This window comes from Ambystoma mexicanum, chromosome 9 (genome assembly GCF_040938575.1).
Source record: "Ambystoma mexicanum isolate Mex_15411 chromosome 9, UKY_AmexF1_1, whole genome shotgun sequence".
Lineage (NCBI taxonomy): Eukaryota > Metazoa > Chordata > Amphibia > Caudata > Ambystomatidae > Ambystoma > Ambystoma mexicanum.
Genome location: NC_090931.1, coordinates 892,002,316 through 892,028,332, shown reverse-complemented (window position 1 = coordinate 892,028,332; position 26,017 = coordinate 892,002,316). Strand labels below are relative to the sequence as shown.

At 44.2% G+C, this 26,017-nt stretch overlaps 1 protein-coding gene across 6 annotated transcripts in view; it reads left to right on the top strand.

The window, feature by feature from the left end:
• HDAC4 (histone deacetylase 4) overlaps positions 1 to 26,017 on the top strand; it is a 2,586,716-nt gene that overhangs the window by 2,333,365 nt on the left and 227,334 nt on the right. For all 6 annotated transcript variants that reach the window (XM_069616020.1, XM_069616021.1, XM_069616018.1 and 3 more), the window contains 2 exons: positions 20 to 138; positions 15,599 to 15,732. In XM_069616020.1, coding sequence (XP_069472121.1) covers positions 20 to 138; positions 15,599 to 15,732 — 253 coding nt within the window. The remainder of the gene's footprint in view (positions 1 to 19; positions 139 to 15,598; positions 15,733 to 26,017) is intronic.

Genomic DNA, 26,017 nt, shown 5'->3' with positions numbered 1-26,017 from the left:
TTGTTTTTTTCCTCGTCAGGACGGTTGTAATGCCGATTGCAAGTGAGTTTGCCCCGGAAATGGTGCTGGTTTCGGCTGGGTATGATGCAGTGGATGGGCACCCAGCTCCCCTTGGAGGATACAAGCTGTCAGCAAAGTGTAAGCTAAGCCTTGCTATATATGTTTTGCCTTTTTTACAATTGGAAACAAACTATCTACAACTCACTGTATGCCAACAAACATATGGCTTTTAATGAACCAGTCACTTGAAACTACTATTCCAAAATTCTGTCGTTCGTAGAATGTGAGCACATACATCCTATCCTCTTTCCTCCATACTTACAGGATGTCCCAAGGAACAGGGACTGGACCGGAGCCTCTGGCAAAGCAGCAGTGAATTTTATTTAAAAGAACTTCCATCTCATGGGTTATGCCCCACTTGGGCCCCTCCCAAGTCCCATCTGCTTCCGGGTGGGAATGCACTTGTGCTGACTGCTTGTGCCGCTTGCTTCTAAATTGTTTAGAGATCCTCTGTGCATATGCCCAGTAACTTTATATGTTGTTCGGGTTGCCAACTATGTTTTTCCAACCACGGACCCAGATGTCCTTTGTTTAGTTTGTCTTGGGGCCTCATACACATTGCACTTTTGTACTTATCTGACTTCCTTTCACACAGATAATTTAGGAGGATTGTGCACTGTGAGGAGTTTATTCAGACGAACCATGTTAAAAAATTGTGACTTTGTTGAAATAAGACTTTATCTAAGTGAACCTTTATGTACACAGGCACCTTACACAGGAGATGTTTGAAAAATGCATCACATCCCCTACCCACGAGTGGTGGGGTAAGCCCTTTCCAATCCCAACAGGAAAAAAACTCCAGACCATAGTCTGAGGTTCCCTCAGAGATTTATCACTGGTTAGATCAACACCTCTATTTATTTTGTTTTTTCTCCCTGTAGATTAATTGTCTCAAAATATATCTCATTATTTTGTAAGACCTGACAAGTGGCAGTGTCAACGTGTTTAAGAGCCTGTGAATGTTCTAAATATGCTGTATGACTTGTCTCAAATATGGAAATGTCCGACTTGGAATCCAATAAATTACGTAATCCAATAAACGATGTATGATTTTTTGGAACAATTATGCATTAAGGCCATCTGACATGTTTTATTATATTTCAAGATGATTGAATAAGGGATAGTGCCAATCTTTATAAGGGAACATGCAGCCATTCCATATTTGAATAAATTAATAATATAACCAGGTAGGCCAGGTACATAAACACGCTGGTTATCCCAATCATTACCTATAACTGGAATCTACTAGAACCTGGCTGGCTCTCTCATTAATAAAGGTAATATAATCCCTTCTACCATTTGATAGTTAATTCAGCAATTGCTAGTCCCAGATGAATAGCAGCTGCAGCACCCCGAGTACTGTCTCGCTATATTGAGACCACCCTTAGCCTGGGTAGTCCCTTCCCACCACCAATCAAGGAGCACTGCAATACTCGCAGAAGTTTTTTAGCGCTGGCCTTAATGAAGAATCATATAGAGTCACACACATCTCCCACCCCCCCCCCCCCCCCCCCCCCCCCCCCCCCCCCCCCCCCCCCCCCACAGCCCACAGTGAGCCAAGAACAAGGCCGGTGTATAGGAAATATATTTGCATTTATTTGGAAGATAGGTAATAGAGATGCACTAAAATGACACACACCACCTTCTTTATTTATTTATTCGTTTGAAAAGCGGCTAAACCCTAGGGCACAGGGCTCTGTTGCAGACCAGTTAAATTTATGTACAAGCTTGCTTTATAACAGGGGTATAACAGTGGAAAGGCTCCAAGTCATTGGAGCTGTTCTAGATGCTTTCTTGGAAAAAGCCTTGCCACCCGAGGCGAGGGCTCAAGACATTCTGCAGATGGTCACCAAATTCCAGAGTGCCCAGAATCTTCCAGCCTTCGATTTCTTTGTGGTTGCTCGGCCTCATGGCATCCTGCATTTTCTTGGTGCCAGAGGCCCACCTGAGAATGAGATCCCTTCAATGGGCCTTCAGGACTCGATGGTCCCAATTCTCAGGCAGGATGTCAGACCTCCTTCAGATTCCGAGAGAAGTCACACAGGACCTTCTGTGGTGGGCCTGCGAGAACAACATTTTGAAAGGAGAACTCTTTTGGCAACCATGGCCGGAGATAACAGTAGTGACGGACGTCTCACTCACAGGGTGGGGAGTCCACTCCAACGATCTGACTATCAGAGGTCGTTGGTCTCCATCGGAGTCCAAACTACACATTAACCTGTTGGAGCTGAGGGCAACCAGACTAGCGCTGAAGGCCTTTCTGCTCTCTGTATGGGGCAAGAATGTCCTGATAATGACGGACAAAACAGTGGCTATGTACTACCACAACAAGAAAGGAGGCGTAGGGTCACTACCACTGTGCAGAGAAGAAATGCAGCTCTGGTTCTTGGCGATTCACGAAGGAATCTCTCTATCGGCAGTTCACCTAGCCGAAGAGAACACTGCAGCGGACAAGCTGAGCAGGCAGAGCACAGTCTCCCATGAGTGGGAACTAGCTCAGGAAGTCCTTCAAGAGATCTTCACCCTTTGGGGAAACCCTCAAGTGGATCTGTTGGCAACCAGTGTCAACTGAAAGTGCGAACTGTACTGCTCCAGGGAATTTCCCCCAAGAGGAGCTCTAGGACATGCGTTCGTAGTGGACTGGAAGTTTCCACCCCTGTACGCGTTTCCTCCGGTCCCCGTCATTCCTCACGTGATCAGGAGGTTGAGAACGTTCCGGAAATCCATGATCCTAATTGCCCCGGATTGGGCCAGGAGGACATGGTACCCGTACCTTCTGGACATGTCCATCTGTCCTCCAATACGTCTTCCACAAAGAGAGGACCTTCTCTTGCGAGAGGAGGGTCGGGTTCTCCATCCAGAAGTGAAAACACTCAACCTTCACGCATGGTTTCTGAGAGGTTGAGATATAGGTTGAGATATAAGGATTGGAACCTCCTGGATGACGTATTGGAGATTTTGCTTTCGGCCAGAAGGCCAGCAACAAAATCTTTATACCGCTGTTGTTGAAACTAGTTCTGCAGCTGGTGCGGGGATAGAAATGTGAACCATTTTACATGCTGTACACCTATGGTGTTATCATTTTTGTTACACCTCACCAATCTGGGGATCTAGGTTGGTACAATTAAAGGGTATCTTGCAACGCTATCTATTTTCAAGCGCTCCTCTGAAGAGATATCTTTCTTCAAGATTCCACTGGTTATACAGTTTTTGAAAGGATTGATAAATATTTTTCCTCCGGTCCATTTTCAAGTCCCGGTTTGGGATCTCAGTCTAATTCTAATGTGTGCTCTAATCGAGCCTATCCACTCCTGTCCTTTAAGATTGTTAACCTTACATCAGCCCATAGGGTGAGTGAACTTCAAGTCTTGTCCTGCATGCCTGCTTACACAGTCTTCTTTAGGGGTTAGCGTGGCCCTTAAGGTCAAACCTACCTTACTACCAAAAATTGTGTCTGATTTTCATTTAACTAAAAAAATCATTCTACCTTCTTTCCTATCCCCCACCTCATCCTGGAAAGGAAGAGGAGAGGCTACACAGTCTTGACCCAAAACGTGCACTTAGTTTCTACATTTCCAGAATGTCTAAATAAAGACAAGACGATCAACATTTTGTTGGTTACACAGGCCAAAGGTTGGCTATAGCGGTCTTAAAACAAACTTTATATAGGTGGATCATCCTAGGAATCTCGGAATGCCACAGATTTGCTGGAAAAGATCCTCCCGAGTGTCTCAGAGCACATTCGAAGAAGGGCATGGCTACTTCCTCTGCTTTACAGAGGGAGTCCCAATTAAAGGAATTGTGCGCTCAAAAACTTTTTTGGTAAAATATTTGTCGTACAATGTCAATAATACAGCCCTACCAGTACGAGCCTGAGTATTCAGAGGAGGAACTAATGGAAAGAGAAGGCTGCTGAAACGATGGGGCATCAGACAATAGTTTGCAAGATCAATCACCCGAGCATGATCCGCAGCCATGTCGCGTGGGAGACGTTGCAATGTGGTGTACATGCAATTGTTGCAAGGTCAAGCCAAACGAGGTGGAGAACTGCTGCTGCTGCTGCTGAGAAAACTCTGGATGCTCGGCCTACATAGCCGAAGAAGACACACCACCACTTTGCGTTACCAAGCTGCTTGACTTCAGGGCAGCCTGCCTCACAAAGTCCGTGTTGAGGATTATGATTGTGCTTATGCATGAACTTTGCGGAACAGTTCGGCCGCGCAATCCAAGTAACGAGTAAGTATACTCTAGATGTAATGTAATTTTTACTACTGAGACCATTAGAATTTCATGTTTTTCTCCTACTTTCTCCGAATTGTGATCCATCTCTCTGTAGAAATGCAGCTCTACCTTCCCCAGTGACACACACACACGCCTCCCTGTCAGCTCCGTGCGAGCACTGTTCTTACGAAAGTCCTGCCATGCCGTTGTTACAATTCTGTAGTATCATTACCAAAAGAATGTGCTCTGTGGAGAGCGTGAGACAGTGACAAGCCATATCCCAAGTGTACATTCATCTTCACTAAACTGCCTCTGCCCTCTCAACCCCAAACCTTCCAGTCCAGGGTCCCAGCAGCCCCAAACTCCCAGTTGCTTTCATGCTGATACTCATCTGACCCACTTGCACTGACCATTCCAGAACATCCACCACAGCCCTAATGCCGTGCATCAGTATAGTCTCCCAAAAGCAACACACGTCCACCTATATCACTAGGATCCAAGCAAGGCAGATGGTAGATCAAACCTCTGTGGTGTGTTATAATTCTTTCTTTTAGCATATAGTGGGGACTTGTGCTGAAAGGGTTCCCGCCTTCATTTTTCTAAGGGCAACTATTCCATCGAATTTTGGATGCACTTTTTGAAGCTGGGTGCTACACTTATCAGGTTCATTCAATTAAAATATGTATGTTTCTCTTTCTCAGGTGGTACAGGCTGGTGGCCTCTCGTTAGTTTACATGGTGGCTTTATGGGAGGCATGGATACCGCAATCGAGGAGTAATACTCGCCTGTGTCGTTTGAGTGACAAAATCCCCAGTGACAGCGGACAGTACAGTGAATTTTCTCATACTGTACTTCAACCTCAAGTATACAATTTGCTGAATTAACTATCAAATGGTGCCATCATCATCACCCAATGAAATAAAATACAACTAATATGGATATTTTTTGAGTTTTTCATTAAGTCAAGAACACGCGCAATCGTCTGAGTGTCATGTTAGAATGGTTGTTGCCCGGGTGGACTGTGAACGAATGGAAATAATTTGCAAAGTGGTCCCATATTACGCATTTTGATCTAGCTCCGCCCTTTTCCTATGATATAATGTGAAAATAAAATACAAAATAGGCACAGAGTGCAGAGGCACACAGGGTAATCTCCACAGTACCCGGTAGCCCAGTCCAGCCCTGGTTGGTGCACTTTTGCGCTCCCCTTGTCCTCATCCATCCATCCGCCTTCCAGTATCAATGGCATTTCGCACCTATGACCGTGCGCTCCCATGTACAACATGTACACTTCAAAGGCATCTTCCACACGTTCACCATTGTCCACATGGCCTCCACAGACCCTCTGTCTCCAGACTGCCCCCTTCAAAGCCCAGCTCCTGCAGTCAACAAAAGTTCTGTCCCTTCAGCATTGTTCCGGCCTTTTCGCGCTCGCCACATGCCCATCCACCCACCCTTCCAGTATCAATGGCATTTCCCACCTATGACCGTGCGCTCCCAAGGGGGCTGGGTGGGTGTGACCTGTCAAGTTGTCAAACATTGATGACAACCAGGTTTTCATGCCCTATATGCTGTATGAGTAGGCCTATGCCTGTGCGCTGGAAAGGCGGCTGGGTGGGTTCATATGGCAGATGGGAACCATTGGGATGGAGGCAGAGTGGGTGTCTATATCCATTCACATAGACACCCACTTGTGTAAGCCTTTATAAACACCTTAAGATTTACCTTGAGAACATCTGGGAGATCTTCTAGGTATAACGTCATCGAGCTACCTGTTCACCGGATACTTGTTCCTCTGCTTGCTGAATCTGCTCATCTGTTCGCCAAAGTAAGGGTAAGTCAACTAATTACTTCCCTATGTTCATCGAAAGTTACTAGGAACGTTTGTCGATTTCCACCAAATGTATCCAGGATTTTAATGTTCATGTATCTCAAAGACGTATGCATTAGCGATTAGTTCAGGTATTTTCTTCTCGATAACTACCACAATTCATCACTGTGCGTTGTAGTAGAATGTGCAGTATAACAATTGTATAATAAAGTTGTCGCAGAGTTCACTGGACTAGGTGCCACAGCTTTTCTGTCTTTATTCTAATGAAACTTTAAATACAAATCTCTGGTGCAAATTGCTTTATTCACATTCATCCAGTACTATTTGTGCTTATAGCTCATATTTCTTTATACAGATCTCACGCACTTTTCAAGAATGCCATCATGTGTGGTTGTCGGTTGCACTTCTGCAAGCCACACCAAAGATACGGGTACTATCCTGCATGTATTCCCAAAAGATATTGATTTAATAAGAAGATGGCTTAGAAATTGCGGTTGTAAAGTGGACAAGATTAAAATTAGGGCCCAGGAAATCTTGGCCGACGTGAGGGCCAATCGATTCCGCATCTGCAGCCTGCCCTTCACCCAGCATATTACGACCAGGTACACAATAAAAGTCTATTGCGAGTTCTTCCTAAATTGTTTCCAAATGCCATCCCAAATCAATTTCCGCATGCGGCTGGTGAGGTGAGTAGTGAATGTTGAGTTTGTTTGCTGGTATGTAGGACGATGGTCTGCATTAGTAAGTATTATCTTCCATCTGTTTATCTACATCACTGTTCTATTACTCCATTTTCCATAGTCATCGGATTCAACACAAGTGTCAAATATTTCATCTTAGTATACTTCATCTTTCCCTGCTTTCTGGAGCCTCTAACCAGTAAATGTGATCCTTGATGAAAACTTCCACAGTGCCTTTTAGAAATTATGTTTGTGAAATGTGTTGGTTGACATATCCTTGTTCACTTAGAGCACATTGATGGAAGAACAGACCCTTGCAAGCGACAAAACCACTGACATGCCTTCTATCCCAATGGTGAGCTCTACAGACCTGCACAAAGTGAAATTTTATCGCATCGCATAAGTCCACTTTTGAAGTACTCATTTTCCTTTTCCATTGTACTATTTTCAGACATTGTGCTGAAAATGAAGGAGCAAGATTCTGCATCATTTTTTTTTCCGGAGTCAACATCAACCTCATACACATACCAAGTAATCATATTACACTACTCTTTGTATGCGATTGAACTACTTGCATGTGGTATGCTTTTAATGTAAACATATCAAAATGTATTATGTACAGTACTGGCTATTTGTACAAAGTGGCAGGTATGGGTTTGTGTATGTTTGTACCATTGTCTGCATTTCAGTTCAATATGTACCTTCTTCTGCATTGCATTTTTCCTGTTTCATTTCGCTTTTTAATCCATATTAAAACAAGTGCTGTATTATAGGTGGATGGTGGAACTTCTACTATCTCGTCCTCCTTTGGAACAGGTCCACAGCTTGAGGTATTTCTATTCACATTTCACTTTCAAGAATCACAGTACATCCAAAATTGACTATACTTTGAGACATAAATGGTATGTTACCGTGCACTGTTTAAAACTTTTCTGATTTTGATAGTAACGTTGCACTTCTTCCCCTAATGCAGAACAATTACCAAGGACACATTACATAGCTAAATACTTTGCAGTGCAACATTGTAATCACTATGTTTTACAGGGTGACCTCAAATCAAGTCCATGTTTGAACTTGGATACGTAGGTAGGGATCAAGCGAGAACTTCAGGAAAATTGGGGGTGCCACGTTACTACAAGGCCTTTACAAAACGAAGCAAACAATGGGTGGCCAAGCCAATATACGAGGAATTGGATTTTGAATTTGTCAAAGATCTGACATTGACTATGTTGGCCATGCATACTCATTGACTGGAAGCTGATTTTGTTCCCAGGAACCATTCAATGACACAAAACATTACAAACGAGCCTTGTCCTCCAAAATCCGAAATTGTTGTAATGAGTAGTTCTAGATTCAAATGATTTGTAGCTCGCTGTAAAATGCGTTCACATTCACATCTGGAGGTGTTATAAATGCCAAATCATAAATGCCAAAAAAATAAAATTTGAATTAAAAAGAAACTAATTGAATATCATACCCTTTGGTCAAACTAACCCTATATTAAATGTGATATCCTGCATCAGAGTTATTGGTTTATACTGTGCCTACTATCTGAGTTTCACTAGATCATACAAATATATTGTCCAATTCATTCTAGTATGTGATTTCTTACAGAAAAAAATTAAACAAATCACGAAAGTTCTCTCAGTAAAGAGTGAATGTTGGTGCCTTTGGAAAGGCCTAGACAGAACCAGTGCTCTAGACACAGTGAGCATCTGGATGAAGGTGAGATCCTTGGAGGCACACCGCTCCGGGATAGCAGACACAGTTGGAGACATTCAATGTTGGCTTTGTTATCCTGTGCCACTCAGGTAGGCTCAGCCTTCTGAAAACTGATCTGATGCCAAGGGCACACCTTACTGGAATAGTGGGAACCATTTTTTCAACGCCTCATGGCCCTTCCTGACTTGACACAGACATCTCAAGAAGAACCATTTTTTCATTCAGTGGCACGATCATGCACTTTCACCAGCTACTGCCATTTTAAAAACATGTTGACACACTGCTCAGGGATGTGCTATGACACCTGTCTTGTATGATGGTTACAGAGAGGGCTGACTCAGGCGCCTTTTGGAAGGCCACAGCACCAGTAATTACATCACACACAGTGTCTGAACATGCACAATTCATTGGTAAAACAGGGTACATAACAGTATTACATAGGGGGCGGAAGGCTACAATTGTTTTTTTGCTCATCCATCTATAGATTGCAGCGTTTGTAAGCTGGGATCATCTCTCCATGTAGCTAATGCTAAGGTGTATCTAACTCTCACAAGTTACATTGTGAAAGACACAATAATATGCTAGAGCCGGCTACTCCATCAACACTTAATACACTTGGTTGAATGAAACAGTTCTGAAGGAGGGTGAGGTTGACTTTATTTGGAATTTCCTTTGAGGGCTGATAAACACTTGTGTGTTTCATCAACACACACAATTCGTTAATGTTGACATGTATGGATGTTTCAAATTGTCCTTCCTGTTCAGAAACACTGTACCGCATCAGTGCCTTTTTATTTATTTTTTCCCACATTCTTTGCTGAAATCAAAAGCTAAACGTCTCTGCCTTTGAATAGGATAAGTGCCTTATTGTAATTTGGCCTTGAACGCTAGGCAGCAATTGCTCAAAGGACATAAGTTGTGGGGAACAGAACAAAAAGATAACTTTCAATATATTGAGAGCAGACATGTACCGCCAAGTTAGTGTGAAAGTGTGTGATAAATCGTACAGAGCGGTTGCTCATCGACAGAAATTAACCATGGAATTTCCAGAAATGATGTAAGTTCAAGTTTACATAAAATAGTTTTTGGTATTAAAAACGTGTAGGGTGCTGTCCGTGTGCACTGTGATCGCTTTTCGAACAGTAATCTTGCAAGCTTTGTTATGACATATGTCCGGGGTTCAAGCTGAATGGCTGCTATGTTTGTTCTTCGTTTTCTCCATGTGGTTCTCCTCCCATTGGGAGCTATACCTACTTAACTGCACTCAAATTTTACGCAACTCGTTGTCTCAAGTAGTACACATTGTTTTCATTCGTGTTTTAAAATTTAACCAGTTATGAGTTATACAGTAACTTGATATATTAAAATAAAGAACGGCTACTGAAATGCATTTTTATTGTGTTTTGTTTGCAGATACTTTGTACCGTACCGCTCGTACCATAGCTTCCATGTGCCAGCCGATGGCTTCTTCAAGCAACACTGGAGGGTTACCATGAGCAGTGTTTTTTCGATCAGCGTTATGTAGGACGATCGATATGGCCATATATGTCCATTGGCGTTTCCGGCAATAAGGAGCAACATGTCAGCATTCATCATGTAGCAACGTGGACAAGCAAGAGCGTTGGGATTTGTAAATGAAAAAAAGAAATGTCTTCTCCCACACAGAGCACCAAGGGGGTCATTGAATTGTTTTGCTGTTGTGCCATATGGCAAGACAAGGACACAAAAGGACAAAGAACATTGAGTGTTCATCGTAATCTGAGTAGCTCGAGAGTCATGCGAGGTCATCAGCTCGAACTTACCTGCAAATTTAAAAAATCATTAGTTTCCAGGATCTTATAATTTCTTGTGAACATTCTTTGAAAAATAAAAGCACTTGCAACATTGCAGACTATTGTTGATGTATTATTGAAATATTCTACATGCAAATGCTATTTAGGGCAAGGCAGAGAAGGTACGCTCTGTGTGAGGATGTCTGTGTTTATCTTGTGTTTATCTTCCTGTTTCCGTGGGCGTGGGTGATGACGTGGCACGTTGGGCTACGCTCGCCACGAACGTGATGAAAATAGGTGGAGCATATCGTTGGGACAAGTGATGTCAGCTTCAGGGGTGGGTGTTTTGATTTATTGCCGCAAGCGCACTTGAACTTAGGGCGATCGAGCCACGGATAAGATTAGCACAAGATTGCCATGCCCAACACGTTGTTTTCGCATGTGTAAAAGTGAGGAAAACTAAGGTAAGATGCATAGGACATTTTTTTACGATAGATCACAGTATGCTTATAACGACTTGCCAGAACGATCGGGACAGTAACGTTTTTTAGCACACTATTCCTTTAAGGATATTTGTGCAGCTGCAACATGGTCCTCAGTCCACACTTTAAGAAGCATTATAGTCTGGACTCTATCTCAGGCCGGGAAGGTGTTTTTGGGAAGGCAGTGTTACATTCTGTATGCATAGACCAATAAGTAACTCCTAAATTCTAACTGGAAACTGTAAATACTGATTTGGGAGTCTATCCTAAGATGAGGAATACGTGGGAGAACATAATCCATTTGAAGAACAAGTTACTTATTCTTGGTAACATTGTTTCGACTGGATTTTCCTCCAACGTATTCCTCATCGCCCCTCTCAGCCTACCCTGCAGTAGAATGTCCATGTCATTGCACCTTACGGTCTTTCAGGGTGAGTATCTGTCGGGCGTAGGATAAACCAATAAATGTAAAAACTGAACTGAAGCAAACGATTGCTGCGCGCGCTATATATCATCACACTAAGACAGAGCCCCACGAGGGACATCGAGTCGACGGGCATCGACGCGCAGCACCCTCTGCTGGAAAAATAAATCCAGAGCAGCTAAAGCTGGATATGGAGATATTATAAGATGAGGAATATGTGGGAGGAACATCCAGTCGAAAGAAAGTTACCATGGGTAGTTCACTTTTTCTTCTGTAGTATTTCTTGTACCTTTGCAGATTGCCTGGTATCATTCCCTGCCAGGATTCTTTATACAATTTCTGCTGTCTGGTGTACTCGCCTGCATTTCACAGTTCTTTGGCTATACCACAAAAGCATATAGCATAAGGTGCTTGGTATATCTGTCTATGGTAACATTTGCTCAAACTTTTCCCCCACACTGGCATCTCATGCATCTCTATTCGATTGGGGCTTGCCTTTGTACTTTGCCTTGTCTGCATTCCAACATTCTTCTTAATGGATGTTACCTTTGTACTTTGTCTTGACTGCATTCAAACAAACTTTGGGTATTTTCGGCATCAGTAATTTCATACCATTCAAACATGTGTTGGTGCGCTTGTCGAGAAGCCCCGGGGTCCACAGCTGCTATTGTGCAGACTCACCGGTTCCTTCCGGTTCTTTGATTTCGCTTGCGCCTCTGCAGTGTGGTTCCTTCACCCGCTTTCCACTTTGAGTGTGCAGATGTTTTTCCAGTGTCCTGCATGGCTCCGCAGGTACACACCGGCTTTCCTTTTCGGCCCGGACTGGAGGATGCAGTCTCTTCGTGTGACCCAACATTCAAGAGTTCCTGCGCAGCTCCCAGCATCTCCACGGCCCTTCTTGATCGCACGCAGCGTTTCTCGTCCTGTCCTGGTGGCCTTCTCCGTTCCACCACACCGGTCCATGCGACTCGCATTTGCGAGCCTTCTCCTCCACTGCTGGATTCAATAGTGCGGTTGCCATCTTTAAATGTCCCGCACACTGAAGACTTGGAAAAACAACTAGACTGCATGTTGTACTTCGAGCTCGTGTCACTTTGAAAAAAACTCCCTCATCCTTCTCCTCGTCTCAGTACCTGAGTGGTTATGGACGTTGGAGTCCATGGATGTCATTGGACTTTTAACTCTTGCATGGGTTTTCTCAGAGATTTCACATAAAGGCACATCAAAAACAAAAGGGGTTACGTGTGAGTTGGGGGTGTTTAGGTGGGGGCCTGACCAGAGTAGTGTAGAGACAAGGTTTCTTGACTTCCTCTACAAGGGGGAACCGTTAGCTGACAATAAGCCATTAAGGTCTTGAGTGAGGGTCTTCCTCATCGGGAATACTGTCTCTCATCCAATGAAGTCATGACATCTCCCCGGTAATTGTCTCCTCCCATGTGTTCCTCCCTCATATAGTCGCCGCCAGAGTCAGCAGGATCAGGTAGTAACTGCCGTTCCCTGGCCACATGAGAGGAGGATCCCGTCGGGAAATCCGTGATGACTCTATTGGATTCATCACAATACACACTATCTCATTCACACACTAACCCATATACTACAACACACACAGACTGCACTCTCATTCGCGCACACACACAGACAGACTTACACAGACCCCCACATGCTCTAGCTACGAACTCCAAACGCTGCCATACATGCTGCTGAGATGGCCATCTTGATCCCATGCATTATGCCAACAGGGAGCAGGTAGAGCTACCCAGTTCCTGGCATGCAATGTGGATCTGGAATGCTACCATCTTGCTGCTCAGAAAAGCTTGATTGACCTGGTGAAAACACCCAGGTCTAAGTTTGCCACAGCCACACGTTTTGGGTATGCACAGCTGGGTATTGTACTGTCAAGGGGAGATCATGTTTCCCTACAGTAGAAACCAAGCCCGGGAGCATGTTCTCAGCTGCTTGCTGTATTCAAGGGAGTTCGGTGTTTTCACTGGGCTGGATTTCTTTGATGGCTGCTATATAATGGGTGGTGGGTCAGTGCCCCCTTGCCCATTATGGACAGGCTGCCACTGGGTGTACTGTGTTGCGACAACTCTGCCTCAAGAATTAATTAAAAGTGACTATGGACTAGGATTACAAATCAGGAATAATTTGAATTTTTTATTCTGGGATTTAAAGTGTTATTGTAGGGTAAAGATAAACACGCACTGACAAAATAATGCACAACCTTTCAGCTAAAAAGGGTACTGGTTCATATAAAGAGGAAACTAAATGATGAGTACAGCCTCTCTGGGATGTTGTGAGGAGAATCGAAGGTGATGCTAGGGAGTTGAATGCAAGCAAGATAATTAATTATGTGAAGCTTATGATTAGCTGTTTGTGAGCCCTTAAATAAGGTTATATCTGTTGATACCAATCCCTAGGTTCTAAAAACAGTTGTCTGTTATGCCTTTGATGGATTGTTATATGCTCATCACCTACCCATTTCTGAGATCACAACTTGCATTTATAAACATATGACCCTATGCTGAAAATGGAGAAATGTTTAGTGTTGTCTCACCGCTTAATTACTCTTTTTGAGTGCATGATTAAGCAAGGTTTCTACTGCTAGGGTAGATTACAGAACGACAGACTCTGACTTGTGTTTCTTTCTCTCCTTTCTGGCACTATTAGTTTGGCTGAGAAAAAGAGACACAATTGTATGTTTTTTCAAACCTTATTGACAGAGAATCGAGTTTATTGGACTTTTTATTTGTTGGTTTTTGGCATGGTGTTTTATGCAAATCACAGACGTCACTTCACCAAAATGCCAGGGGTAGCGGAAGTGACATCACACAACCCTTAACCTCTGACGACATCACAGGAGGTTATGTAATTTGACCCCACCCCAAAGCTTTAACTGCAAAATGCGAAAAGCAAAATTCAGAGTCCGAAATGGATGCTTATTCTACTCTAAATGCTTTTTGGAAGTTTGTGTCTGCATTATGAATTTGAGGTGTCAAAGAACAGACTAAATCAGTGACTCGCCCACTGAAGTGTGCCTGAAATAAACCTTTAATGAGTCTACCAATTATTGTATAGAATTCCAGAAAGACAAATTATTTGTTATTCCTATTCTTTCTTATTTCCGGTCAATGCTGAAAGTGTTACACTTGTGGAACCCTTTGTTTTTTTTAAGAGGCATGAACAAGAAAGCCAGCCACTCCAGAAGCAAAGAGCCACGTGGCGCTGGCCACAGCCCAGGAAGTTCAATTTAAAAATATATATTAAAACATGTTTTTTGGGGGCGGGGTGTAGCAAGGGAGACCTCGACCGCTGGCGACCCCCAAATGATGCCCCTGATGCAATTCTCTCCTTGCCATGATGGCCATCCTGGAGCTGATCTCTGAAGCCGGATCCGGGGTCTGCGTCCAATGTCTCAGGATAAATATAAGACATCACCACTACTATACCTTGGATGATCTGTAGCTCACTGGCTCTTTCTGCGAGATGGTCCTACCCCATGACAAGGAATGGGAGACTACTCTTTCTTCTGTCCTTTGGGGATGTTATTCATTGTTTAGCTAAATCATATTTACTTTGTAGGGTTTGCTCTTGGAGTGTGGCCTGCCCCTTCATGGATGCCAGGACCTCCTTTTCTGACTTAGTTTCTTACATACTTTATTTTAGCCCTATGGACATATTGTGTGCATGCCTCCTTTCGCCTCTGTCTTAGTCTCGCTTCTCGTGAGCAGGCCACCATCCAAAATGCCTTTTGGTGTCTGAATTTCCCAGAATACCTCTGGGAGGGCTACAATCCTGAAGACTTGAATGGTTTGAAGCGGGAACTGAGGACCAAGTACAATGTATGCACTTTTCAGACTCTTGCACTGCTTGTCTTCATCCAGGTGACATACTGGTGTGAAGATTTTCCAAATAAGGCATTGTCCAATAAGAAACTTAAAGGAGTGTACTCTTCTAAATGGAACATTACCTTCATTAGAATCTAATTATGGTGGTTGATTTGCATGTGTTGAGACATTTCTAAACAGGTTTTCTAGATTTAATTTTGCAAGGGCAAGGCTATGAGGAAAATGTTTTGTTTGACAACATTGATTTCCTTTTCTTCCTTCATTTTGCTGCAATTGTTGTTGGTGTATTATATAGCATCACTATGCATATCAAGTCACTTCAGGCCGCCAACTATCTTCTTTCTGGGACATACGATTTGGCTGCCATGATACTTGCAAAGTATTGTCTATGACTAGAACATGATGATTGACAAATGAACCAGCAGACATCAGCCAGAAGAATACCAGTGCTGCTGTCTGACATGTTACTAATCATTTTCAGAAACTCGCAATGTTACTTTGATCTTTCAAAGGCACATATACCCTTTGTTTTCTAATTTTCATTTTTTTCTTTTGCAGGTTTTGGGTACCTGACAAAGCAGCTAATGGCACTGGCTGGTGGTCGTATCGTTCTTGCACTGGAAGGGGGTCATGACCTCACTGCAATATGTGATGCCTCTGAAGCATGTGTTTCTGCATTGCTGGGAAATGAGGTACCAATGAAATATGCGATCATCAAATGGGGAAACCAAGAAAACGCAAAGAAGTGTGGCACTGGCAGTTGTTGGGTGATTCGGTTCATGCGTGGCAGTCAAGATTAGGGTGTCGGTAATATTGTTTGTGAGAGAAGCCTAGCATGGATTAGTACGACAGGTAGACCAAGCCACAAGGGTTTTTATATGCAAAGAATTATAGGGGGTTTAATTCAACAAATCGGATTGCTTCTTCTTGGTTTAAAAGACAAAACCAACTGGCAAACGAATAACACAATGGCTTCTCCTCGGGTCGGAACAAATGCACCAAAAGTCACATTCTGTAATCAACATTGTCGGAGTCAGTGTGCTCGATAATCCACATATGTATAATAGCCGCTCTCAGTCAGAGGTGTTCGAAGGGTCCTCAACTCCACCAGTCGTATAGTTATCCTCTTTTCTTTTACTAGCTCTGTATGTTTTTTTGCATGGGGTTGGACACTGATGCACTCCACATCTGGGTAACCACAGGTAGGAAGGCCAGGGTCTAAAAGGGCAGTCCTCAATGTTTCTTCCTGGTCTTTGGCAAGTTATCAGAGGTATGGAAGAGACTTCTGGCTCTAGCACAAGTGATCGCTGACTACTCCCCATTCCTCCCACCTCTGGTGGTTATCCTTTTGCCTCTGTAATGGTCTCATTCATTGGGTTCCTTGTCTTTTCTCTTAGTCTTCACTACTTTCCCCACCCCTTATTCTGAACAGCTCCTTGATGCTCTGCAACGTGTACTTACTTCCTCCTGCCATACTGGTCCTTTTTATATAGGGCCTATCAGCAACACCTTCTCTCCCTGTTTCTGCCTGTACCGGCCTCTCGGATCCTAGCAGGTGTCATTCTACTGCAGCTTCCCTGACTCAAAAAGCCCCCCGTGAGCATCTAGTGTGCAACAGCCTAGTATTTTTGCTCTCTACACACCCTTTGATAAACTGGGAGTGTCTGTTGTGTTATTTTCTTCCCCGCCCCTTTCCCCAGTGATCGGCAAAAAGGGAAAGAAAGACAGCTTTACAGTTTACCATTTTTATATCACTCCTGCAAAACACCTCTGTGTGCCCTCCAAACCAACTCTCTGCAATAACTGTGAAACTCTGCTGATTGCTTGGAGGCTATTGAATTGAAGACCTGTTACCTGCTATGAGATTGATCATTGCCTAATTTCCTGAATTTGTTGTGAAGAACGGCCAAAGGTCAAAATGTTTAACCAAGACTAATATTTTGCACCTTCTACTATCCCTAAAATGACCCTAAACAACTATTTACAACTTAATTATTTAACAATATGTTCAGCATAGTTTTGTTTCAGTCCTGTCTTATTACCACTTGTTTATTTGTTCATTTTCCTTATTGAAGGAAAAATGTCTTCAACCGCAAACATTCTACTCCCTCTTTGAAAGTCTTGTTGAAGTCTGCAATCAACTTCGTGCTTAAACTTTGAACAACAACTCAGATTTAGAAATAGTTTTCTTTTATTTCCTGTGCCTTCAAGCCTTTTACTTGTTCTTTCTCAGCGAGACACTATTTATTTATTGTTTGCTTGTTAGGCACTTATACAACAAGAAAATACTGTTTCAAAGCGCCCACAGGAGAGGGAGCAAGGATGGGGGAAAAACCCATTAAGAACACAAAATTTAAGAGCAGAGGGGGGAAAAGGTAGAAGGGACGAACCTATTTTGCCTTGTGAGTATTCAGAATGTGCAAGTGCAGCAAGGAAGAGGGAAGAGGGGGTAAGTGCTGGGGAGTCTGAACTCAGGGGTGAGCCACAGATGAAGTGCTATGAATGTCGGAGGCAAGTGCTGTGCATAGACAGGAGCTGGGCAGGATTGGTGTGGGAGGTCAGGGCCCCAAGGATACATAAGGGCCCAGGACAGTGATCACAGCAACTGTGGGATTATCAGAGGAGAGAAGAAGGGAAGGAGGAGGAAAAGAGGAAAGTCTTAAGGAGCTTCTGTAATTTGAGAAGATCCTGCTCAAGGCATGAAGGCGTGGGGGTAGGCTATTCCATATGAGGTATCCCGCTGAGGAAAGTGAATGACCACCTGTTTAGCAAAACGCTTTACACACAGAGTGTTGGTGCCAGAGGAACGTAGTGGTCTAGAGGGAGAGTGTTTAGTGAGATAAAGTTGAAGATAGTGTGGTCCCCTTGTGGATGATGCACAGGGATTTGAATTTAACACGTGCAGCAACCAGAAGCCAGTGAGCCAGTGAAGACTTTTTAGTTCTGGAGAGATGCGGTCCCTGGGCTTAAGGCCAAGGAGAAGTCTTGCTGCCCTATTCTTGATTAGCTGGAGGGGTCGCAGAGTGGAGGATGGTATATTCAGGAGGAGGTTATTGCAGTAGTCAAGCCTAGAGATAACTAGGGCTTGGGTCACATTGAGCCTCTGAGGCAAAGTGAGAAAAGGTAAAATTCCTTTGAGAAGGAAAAGCTGAAAATGGGACTCCTGGGCAATTTTCTGAGTGTGAGGAAGGGAGGAGAGAGAGGAGTCGAGGATGACTCCAATGTTTCTGGCTTCAGTTGAAGGTGCAGGGGGAGAGCCCAAGGAGGAAGGCCAGAGTGAGGGGAAGAAAGAGGGAGCAGGGGTCCCAATGGGAAGGATCTCAGTTTTACAGGCGTTGAGGCAGAGATCAGTGGAGCCGCACCAGGACTAGATGGCAGATAGGCAGTCAGGGATGATGGAGGATGCAAGGGGGTCAGCAGGGAGTTTGAGAAAGAGCTGTGTGTCATCTGCGTAACACTGGAAGTTGGATGAGAAGGAGATAATGAGAGCAAGGTAGATGTTAATGAGCCAGGGGAGAGTATAGAGCCCTGAGGTACACCACAGGCGGAAAGGGAAGGAGGGGATGAGAGAAGGTGCCCAGGATGACTTGGGAAGAGTGGTTAGTGAGGAGAGAGGTCAGCCAGTCCAGTGCTGTTCCGAGATACCAAGGGTATTGTGGAGCCTTTGTATGAGGATGGAATGGTTGACTGTGTCAAAGGCAGAGGAGAGATCGAGAAGGATAAGGACAGCTGGGGAGTTGGAGTACAGAGATGCGAGAAGTTCTTCACGGTGTTCAGAAAACCAGTTTCTGTGCCTCTGGATGCCCGGAATCCAGATTAATGGGTGTGGCGACCACCAACAAGTTCAGTTTGTGTGTTGAGTTGGGTCAAGGCCAGCTTCTGAAGCAGGTTCCCAAGGAAAGGGGCGATGGAAATGGGGCAGTAGCTGGCAGGGCAAGTAGGGTCGAGGATGGTATTTTCAGGAGTGGGCGCACAAGGGAGTGCTTGAGAGGGGAGGGGAAAGATCCAGTGGCAAAAGGGTGATTGCAGCAATCAGCGAGAGCAGGGGCAGTAGAGCCGATGTTATCCTTGATGGTCCTGGATGAGCAAGGGGAGACCTGTTTAGATGAGACCTGTTTAGAAGAGAACTCTGGTAACTTCTTCAGGTGTGACGGGGAGAAGGAGGAAGGAAGAGGGAGGGGGGGCCTCACTGATGGGGCACTGGATCTCCTCTACATCTTCCCCTAGTTTTGATGAGCCCTTCTCAATTGCTGCTCTTTATGCTCTGCTGACACATGCAGAGACTGTGCAGTATATTGAAATGCTGATCTCTTGCTCCAGCACATCGGTATGTAAGCGTAAGCTGATGCAGGCCTTTGCGCTCGTTGAGGAAATGTAGGTGTACCCTCCAACCTCGTGGCACCTTTTAGTTTCACACATAAAAGGAAATAATGGATTGAAGCTGGGCACCCTGGTAACCAGGCATTATTCTTTGCTTTAAATTAAGCCTCAATTCTATTAATGTGCAGACTAGTAGTCCAATACAATGAGTGCTGCACTCCACTGGGTGATTCCTGTCATTGTCATTCATTGAAGGTCAGTTCGTAGTTCTTCAGGAAATTATCTTCGACAGATTAGACCCAAACTTGCAGAGATCAGATGTTGGAGACTTGGTTCTGGAACTTCAATTGAAGCGAGACAGATTAGTACCATTAGCAGTGTTTCAAACAACCTTATTGCCAGAGCTCTACCAATCAGCGTTGACAGCCTCCCTTGCCATATATAGTGGAAGCTTGTCTTTTGAAATACAATTTTGTCAAGGAAAAGTCCAAACTTTTTTCATAAGCTCATAAAATCATGATTCACGCAAGTCAACGATGAAAACGACATGCCTACCGACTTGGTTCTCCCCCCAAGCCACCATTGTACACCTTGAACGGCTTGAGGCTCCTTCCCCAATCTCTACTATCGCTTCTGTATTTCTCCCGCTTGCTAAGCTTGCTTCTCTGTCTCTCCATCGTACTGCACCTTTACCAGGAAATCTCTGCTCTCTTGCTGCCACTTCCTCCTGGAATTCATGTATTTGTTCTCACATCACATCCTCCTGTACTTCTCTTTTAATATCCACTAGATCTTACACTACTTTTTCTCCTCGTCTTTTTCCTCCTTGTCTTTTTCCTCCTCATCGTGTTGTTCTCCACCCTCACCTCTGTCCCCAGCCTCCTGTGTTCTCCCTTTCCAACATCCTGAATCTCCTTTCTCTGTGCCTCTTGCGTAACTCATTCCTGCCAGACTTGTAAACTGTCAAGAGGCTGATAACTAAATGCGACTGAGATGAGTATGAGGGAGTCTGCTTTACAAAGAAAGTACATTTCCTCTGCTTTGAGCAAGCGTAGGTCTCAGGATTTAGAGTATGCACAGATGGTGAAGAAAATAGGACTGCTTGCTCACCACAGCCCTCTTGCTCCTGTCGGCAGGCTCGCTATTTCTTCAAACTCCCAGCAGCTCCGCTGAATGTCTGCTGATGAAAAGCCATGAATTTCCCTAGTTCGCTTTGTGCAGCCGCAGGATGAGACTGTATATGGAAAGAGTTGACTCCTCCCTCGATCATTGTACCACTCTGTCAATTGCCTTCTTCCTCAAGTTGCTCTGAAGTCTACTCCGGGACACTTGTGTGCACTGTGTGAATCCATAATGAAAACACTTGCCACTTGTCTTCTTTTCTTAATCCATTTAAGTCTTGTCCGTAATTACAAACACTGAGTAGTGCATGCACGTAGGCATTTTCTCTGTACTTCAACAACAACTGTGCAACTCTGCACTTTAACGTCAGGGGCAAGCAGCCCCAAAACTCTATTATCTCCCACAAGTACGTCTGCAACCTGTCCCATGCCGATTCTCTGGAGGGTTCCACAAGTTCCCAAACTGAAAGGCCAACTGCAAACCAAAGGCAAATGCTCAGAACAAGCATGTCCTGTTGTTTTCAAGCTCTCTGATGAAAAGCAGTTATCGAACATTCCCACAGGTTCTATATTGTCCAATGTCTTCGTAATGCACTCCTCATCTTGGAAATGGATATACACATCATATGGGGGATATGGGGTTGATTAAGGAAAAAGACAAAATGCACTCTAGTCCCACTCATACATTTAAAGCAAACCCCCGCCCCCTATAATATCCCTTCTAGTATAGCCTCACTAATCATTTGGATGTAAATAAACCTCCCTGACGAGTGTGGAAAACAAACGTTTATATCGAAGGGCTCACACCAGTTGGCTAACGCGCTTCCTGGAGGAGGCGGAGCTGGGTTTGCTCACGTGACCTGGCACGTGACTTTTTGTGCCTAGAAAACATCAAGGCCACCAGCACAGCGGCGCATTTCTCCCTGACGAGTGTGGAAAACGAACGTTTATATCGAAGGGCTCACACCAGTTGGCTAACACGCTTCCTGGAGGAGGCGGAGCTGGGTTTGCTCACGTGACCTGGCACGTGACTTTTTGTGCCTAGAAAACATCAAGGCCACCAGCACAGCGGCGCATTTCTCCCTGACGAGTGTGGAAAACGAACGTTTATATCGAAGGGCTCACACCAGTTGGCTAACGTGCTTCCTGGAGGAGGCGGAGCTGGGTTTGCTCACGTGTCCTGGCACGTGACTTTTTGTGCCTAGAAAACATCAAGGCCACCAGCACAGCGGCGCTAAGCCCGTCAGGAGCAAAGGGCACCGACTGTTCTACGGCTGTTCGACGGCGCGACCCGTGATCAGGAGTCTGCGGCGGACAGCCATCGAGACACCTTACTTAGCCAAAAACACAGGGTAAGTAGACACGGCGCAATAATTGTTCCTCTTACTGTACTTTCCTCGCCGTGTATGGATGAGGATATGCGCTTGCGAAGCTCTAAGCAAGGGGAAGAGTGTCCACTCAAAGAAGACCTAAGATCTTTAATGAAACATATCCCACATCCTCACACACCATGTGGAACCAGTCCACAAGCGACGAGAGCGGAGGGTAGTCTCACCACCGCAATCACCATACAAAAAACCTGTCTACCAAGAGACCTCACCACGAATTCAATATGCCCAATGGCGGCTATGGACACACTTGGGGAGAAGGAGAAACAGGCTTTTAATGAGACAATACAAGTCATAACACCATCCGAAGCAACACACGGCGCAGTGAAACTGGCCGAGTCGCAGTCTTCCGGAGGGGAGACTGGACAAAGCCTTACCCCGACCCTGTACAAGCTAGGAAGTGTGACAAAGACCCAAGCATTGCACTGGCCTCCAGCAGTAATGCGCTCACGAAGTCCAAACTGAGCACAGTGTCCTCATCAACAAGCACCGATGGTCACAAAGACAATGCTGAGTGCATACAGCAGCAGCAAAACACAGGAAACAAATACATTTCAGTTTTAACAAGCAATGCGAAGGCACAAGGTCATGTTCCCACTGACGAAGACACGGCACAAGTCTTGTCAGATCAGATAGGGACACCACCAGAATCATTAACATCTATCGGTGAAGCCAGCAAACCTCTAACAGATCAGAATTGCAAAAAGAGATCAAGAGACAAATGCATAAAAAGCACTAAGAAAAAGCCACCACTATATAAAAAACAACAAGCTATCAGAGGCAGCACGACTCAAAACCTAACATACACAAGACTGCGGAAAAATCATTCTCTACGAATTTTGACTGACTTTTTCGAATTTCAGCCACACACAAAAATCAATATGTGTGCCGAAATCTCTGACGCGGAAATGCTCGCAGTTGAGACTGATTTGCCACCCCCGGCAAAACAAAGAAAACGCGAGCATACATGTAAAGACTTCCCCAACTTACCAACAACGCCTGACTCTCACCATGTAGAAGCAATGGAGCCGCGAACTACGGAGAAGCCAGATGAACTTAACAACAGAGAAACAGCCTCGGAAACGTCTGCTCATAGTGGAACTCAACCTCTGAGCAATATTCAGGATCAACAAGACACGGAAAAACAAATCACAGATGAGCAGCAAACAATACAAAGTCAGATTGGGGATGAAAACACCGCACTGAGCAATGATCTCTTACTCACCAAAGACACCCACACTAGGGCTCCTTTGGCACAAGAATCAACACCAATGATCAAACCGTTAGGACAAATGGATGGTGCACCAAGAAAAACAAATTTATCCCACTTCCCAGGAATTGATAACGGCGAGAAGCCTACAGAAGGCGATCGACAACATCTTGCAATCCCCAAGGATTTAACAGAAGCACAGTCTAACAGCCTAACAGATGCACAAGTGCTTGAGCTCAGAAAATTGACCACAGAAGTAAAGACAGCTACAGACGGACATGCAACACAAGATTATTCACTCACGAAATCAATCGCCTTCGCGAAAACCAACAGCACTCCTAAAGATAGGAGGGCATCGTTAGCGAAAGAAATCACATCCAATACACAAGAATTAAACATATATCGACCACTGATAAACACCATAGCACCCATAAACACAGAGAATGCTAGTCATTCAACACAAACACCAAGCAAGCGGTACTCTGCCTCCGGGTTAACACATCATGAAAACATGAGTCAGCAAACAATACACACATCACAAGGGATGAACACAAAGAAAACGGATCTTCAAGGCATAATGTCAGTGATAACTATTGCCCTGAACCCTTTCTGCAAACTTTACGAAACAATGCAAGAAACAGTGAAAGACCAGCAGGTGATGTTAGCTATGATCCTCACAAAAGTATTGTACTTGGAGACCTATATAACAACAAAAGAAAACGTTCTAGAGCCAAAAGACGAGTTGGATACGCAAGGTCCACTAAAAAACAAAGGCGCAGCCTCACATCTTCATGCACAAACACAAACAAGGAAAGAACATACCGTATATGAAACTGGAACACAAACCAACATAGTTATTGACCTCACAGAAGAAAAGCGCGCCAGTGACTTGAGGGCAATGCAAGGTTCAGTGCAAAACCAAACTGACGAACTCATTCTTAAAGGAAAGTCGCCGTTATATTTAACACGCCAGGCCTCCAATACACTGTTCGTTCTAAACAAGACGCCTGCAAGTAATCAGGTTGGAAAAGATAAAAATGAGCTTATCTACTCTATTTTCGACATGACCAACGGCAAATACAAACTGAGTCTTGAAAACCCGATGGCAAATTCGAACCACAACCCCATCCCGAAAACAAACATCAATGCATCACAAAAAAATACATCAAATAACGACAGTGCGCATAGAAGACAAGTACAGGCAAAAACATCGGCCACCGACAAAAAAACAAGCCAGAAGGCTACAACCAGTAACAACATCAAATATTCTAAGTCGAATGAAACAATTGAAAAACACAATGTCAGAAGTAGCTCAGCGGCAAGAAACTATTTGTCTGACTCCGACCCAACAGACGCACTATTAGATCTTAGCGTCTACTCTGCTGACGACTCTTGCTCAAGTACAACACCTGACCAACTCAAAAATAAGGCAAGATCTCACCATAAAAATCAGCATACTTCCGCACCCCCGGGAGCAAGCAATATATCTGACAAGGAGCGTGACTTCGAAACCCTAGAAGACGGACGTAATCGCCTAGAATATCACTTCAAATCTAATGAGGCAGAAAAACGCACGAAAACAACAAATAAGACACCGAAAACGGCAGACAAAGAAATAACCCAGAAGAAATCAAAAATTGACAGCTATAGACAAGAGAGGGGCAGGGAATGCAGAAAAGAGCAAGCAGAAAGATCTAGGCAAAACAATAAAATCTCATTAAAAAACAAAAAAAAAATCGGAACCGTCATATCAAGTTGCACGTTCGATCTCCTGTGGTGCTCAAAACAAGGCAAACAATAGAAACACAACGATAAAACACCAAACGAGGGATGCAGACATTAGAAATGACGGAAAAGAAAAAAATACACCAAGTCCCTGCACTCAGGCAAAGCACAGGACTAAAAAACAAGCCTCTGGAGAGACGCATTATAATCCTAATAAACGCACAAACTACAGATGGATAATAAAGATGTCACAAAGACGTTCAAATACCGAGGACCTTATTTTGAATAGAAGAACTGTCATGACCATATTCAGCAAAATTGGCGAGTTACGCGAAATTCACACGGCAGACATAAAAATTGTGGAGCCATGGCACGACAGGTCGGGAGCAATCACTTTACTCCATGTAAATTCGAACACAATATACACAAAAATTTTAAACCAAAAAATTGACATCTATAGACAGGGATTCCACACCGAGGATGTCTCAGCCCAGCTCCCACATGGAAGTCCTGAAGCTCTATCCCCTAGACAACAAAGTACCTCAAAAGATAGACATGAGAACCCCAGGCAAAAGTCTCCCCTAAACCTAAAGGGGAAAAGAGAAAATCAGAAAAAGTCAAAAATCAAAAAAAACTAGTCAACCGAGAATCATATTCAGATAAGGATCAAAATACCATACGCAGGGATGAGCAACAAAACTCAGAACGTAATCCGAAAACCCACTAACCAAAAGAGAGAAGTCGGAATAGAAAAGAACAAAGTTCAGACAATAGTCATAAGCTAAATAACGAAAAGGAACACAATCAAAGATCGAACAATCCAAGGGAGGGAAGTCGAGATAGAAAAGAACAGAGACCAGTCAATAGCCAGAAACTAACAAACACAACGGTCCCAAAAACACCAGAGCCGCAGAAGTGCGCACAAACAAAGTTAGACACATCTCGAAACATCAAAACAGGGCTATGGGCTTGGTTGCCCAAAATGCTCGCAAATCATCGGACTCAATAGCCACCCATGAAAGGAGATCCATCTACATGCGACACGTCAAATGAAAAGCCGACACGACTCACCCTATGCTCCTGGAATACCAGAGGTCACTCCCACCTAACGATGCCAGGTGGCCCAAATTTAGGGGAATACGACATCATTTGCCTACAGGAAACGTGGCTTCAAGCAACCCCAAGATTGGAAGGATATCAAATCATTCTAGTC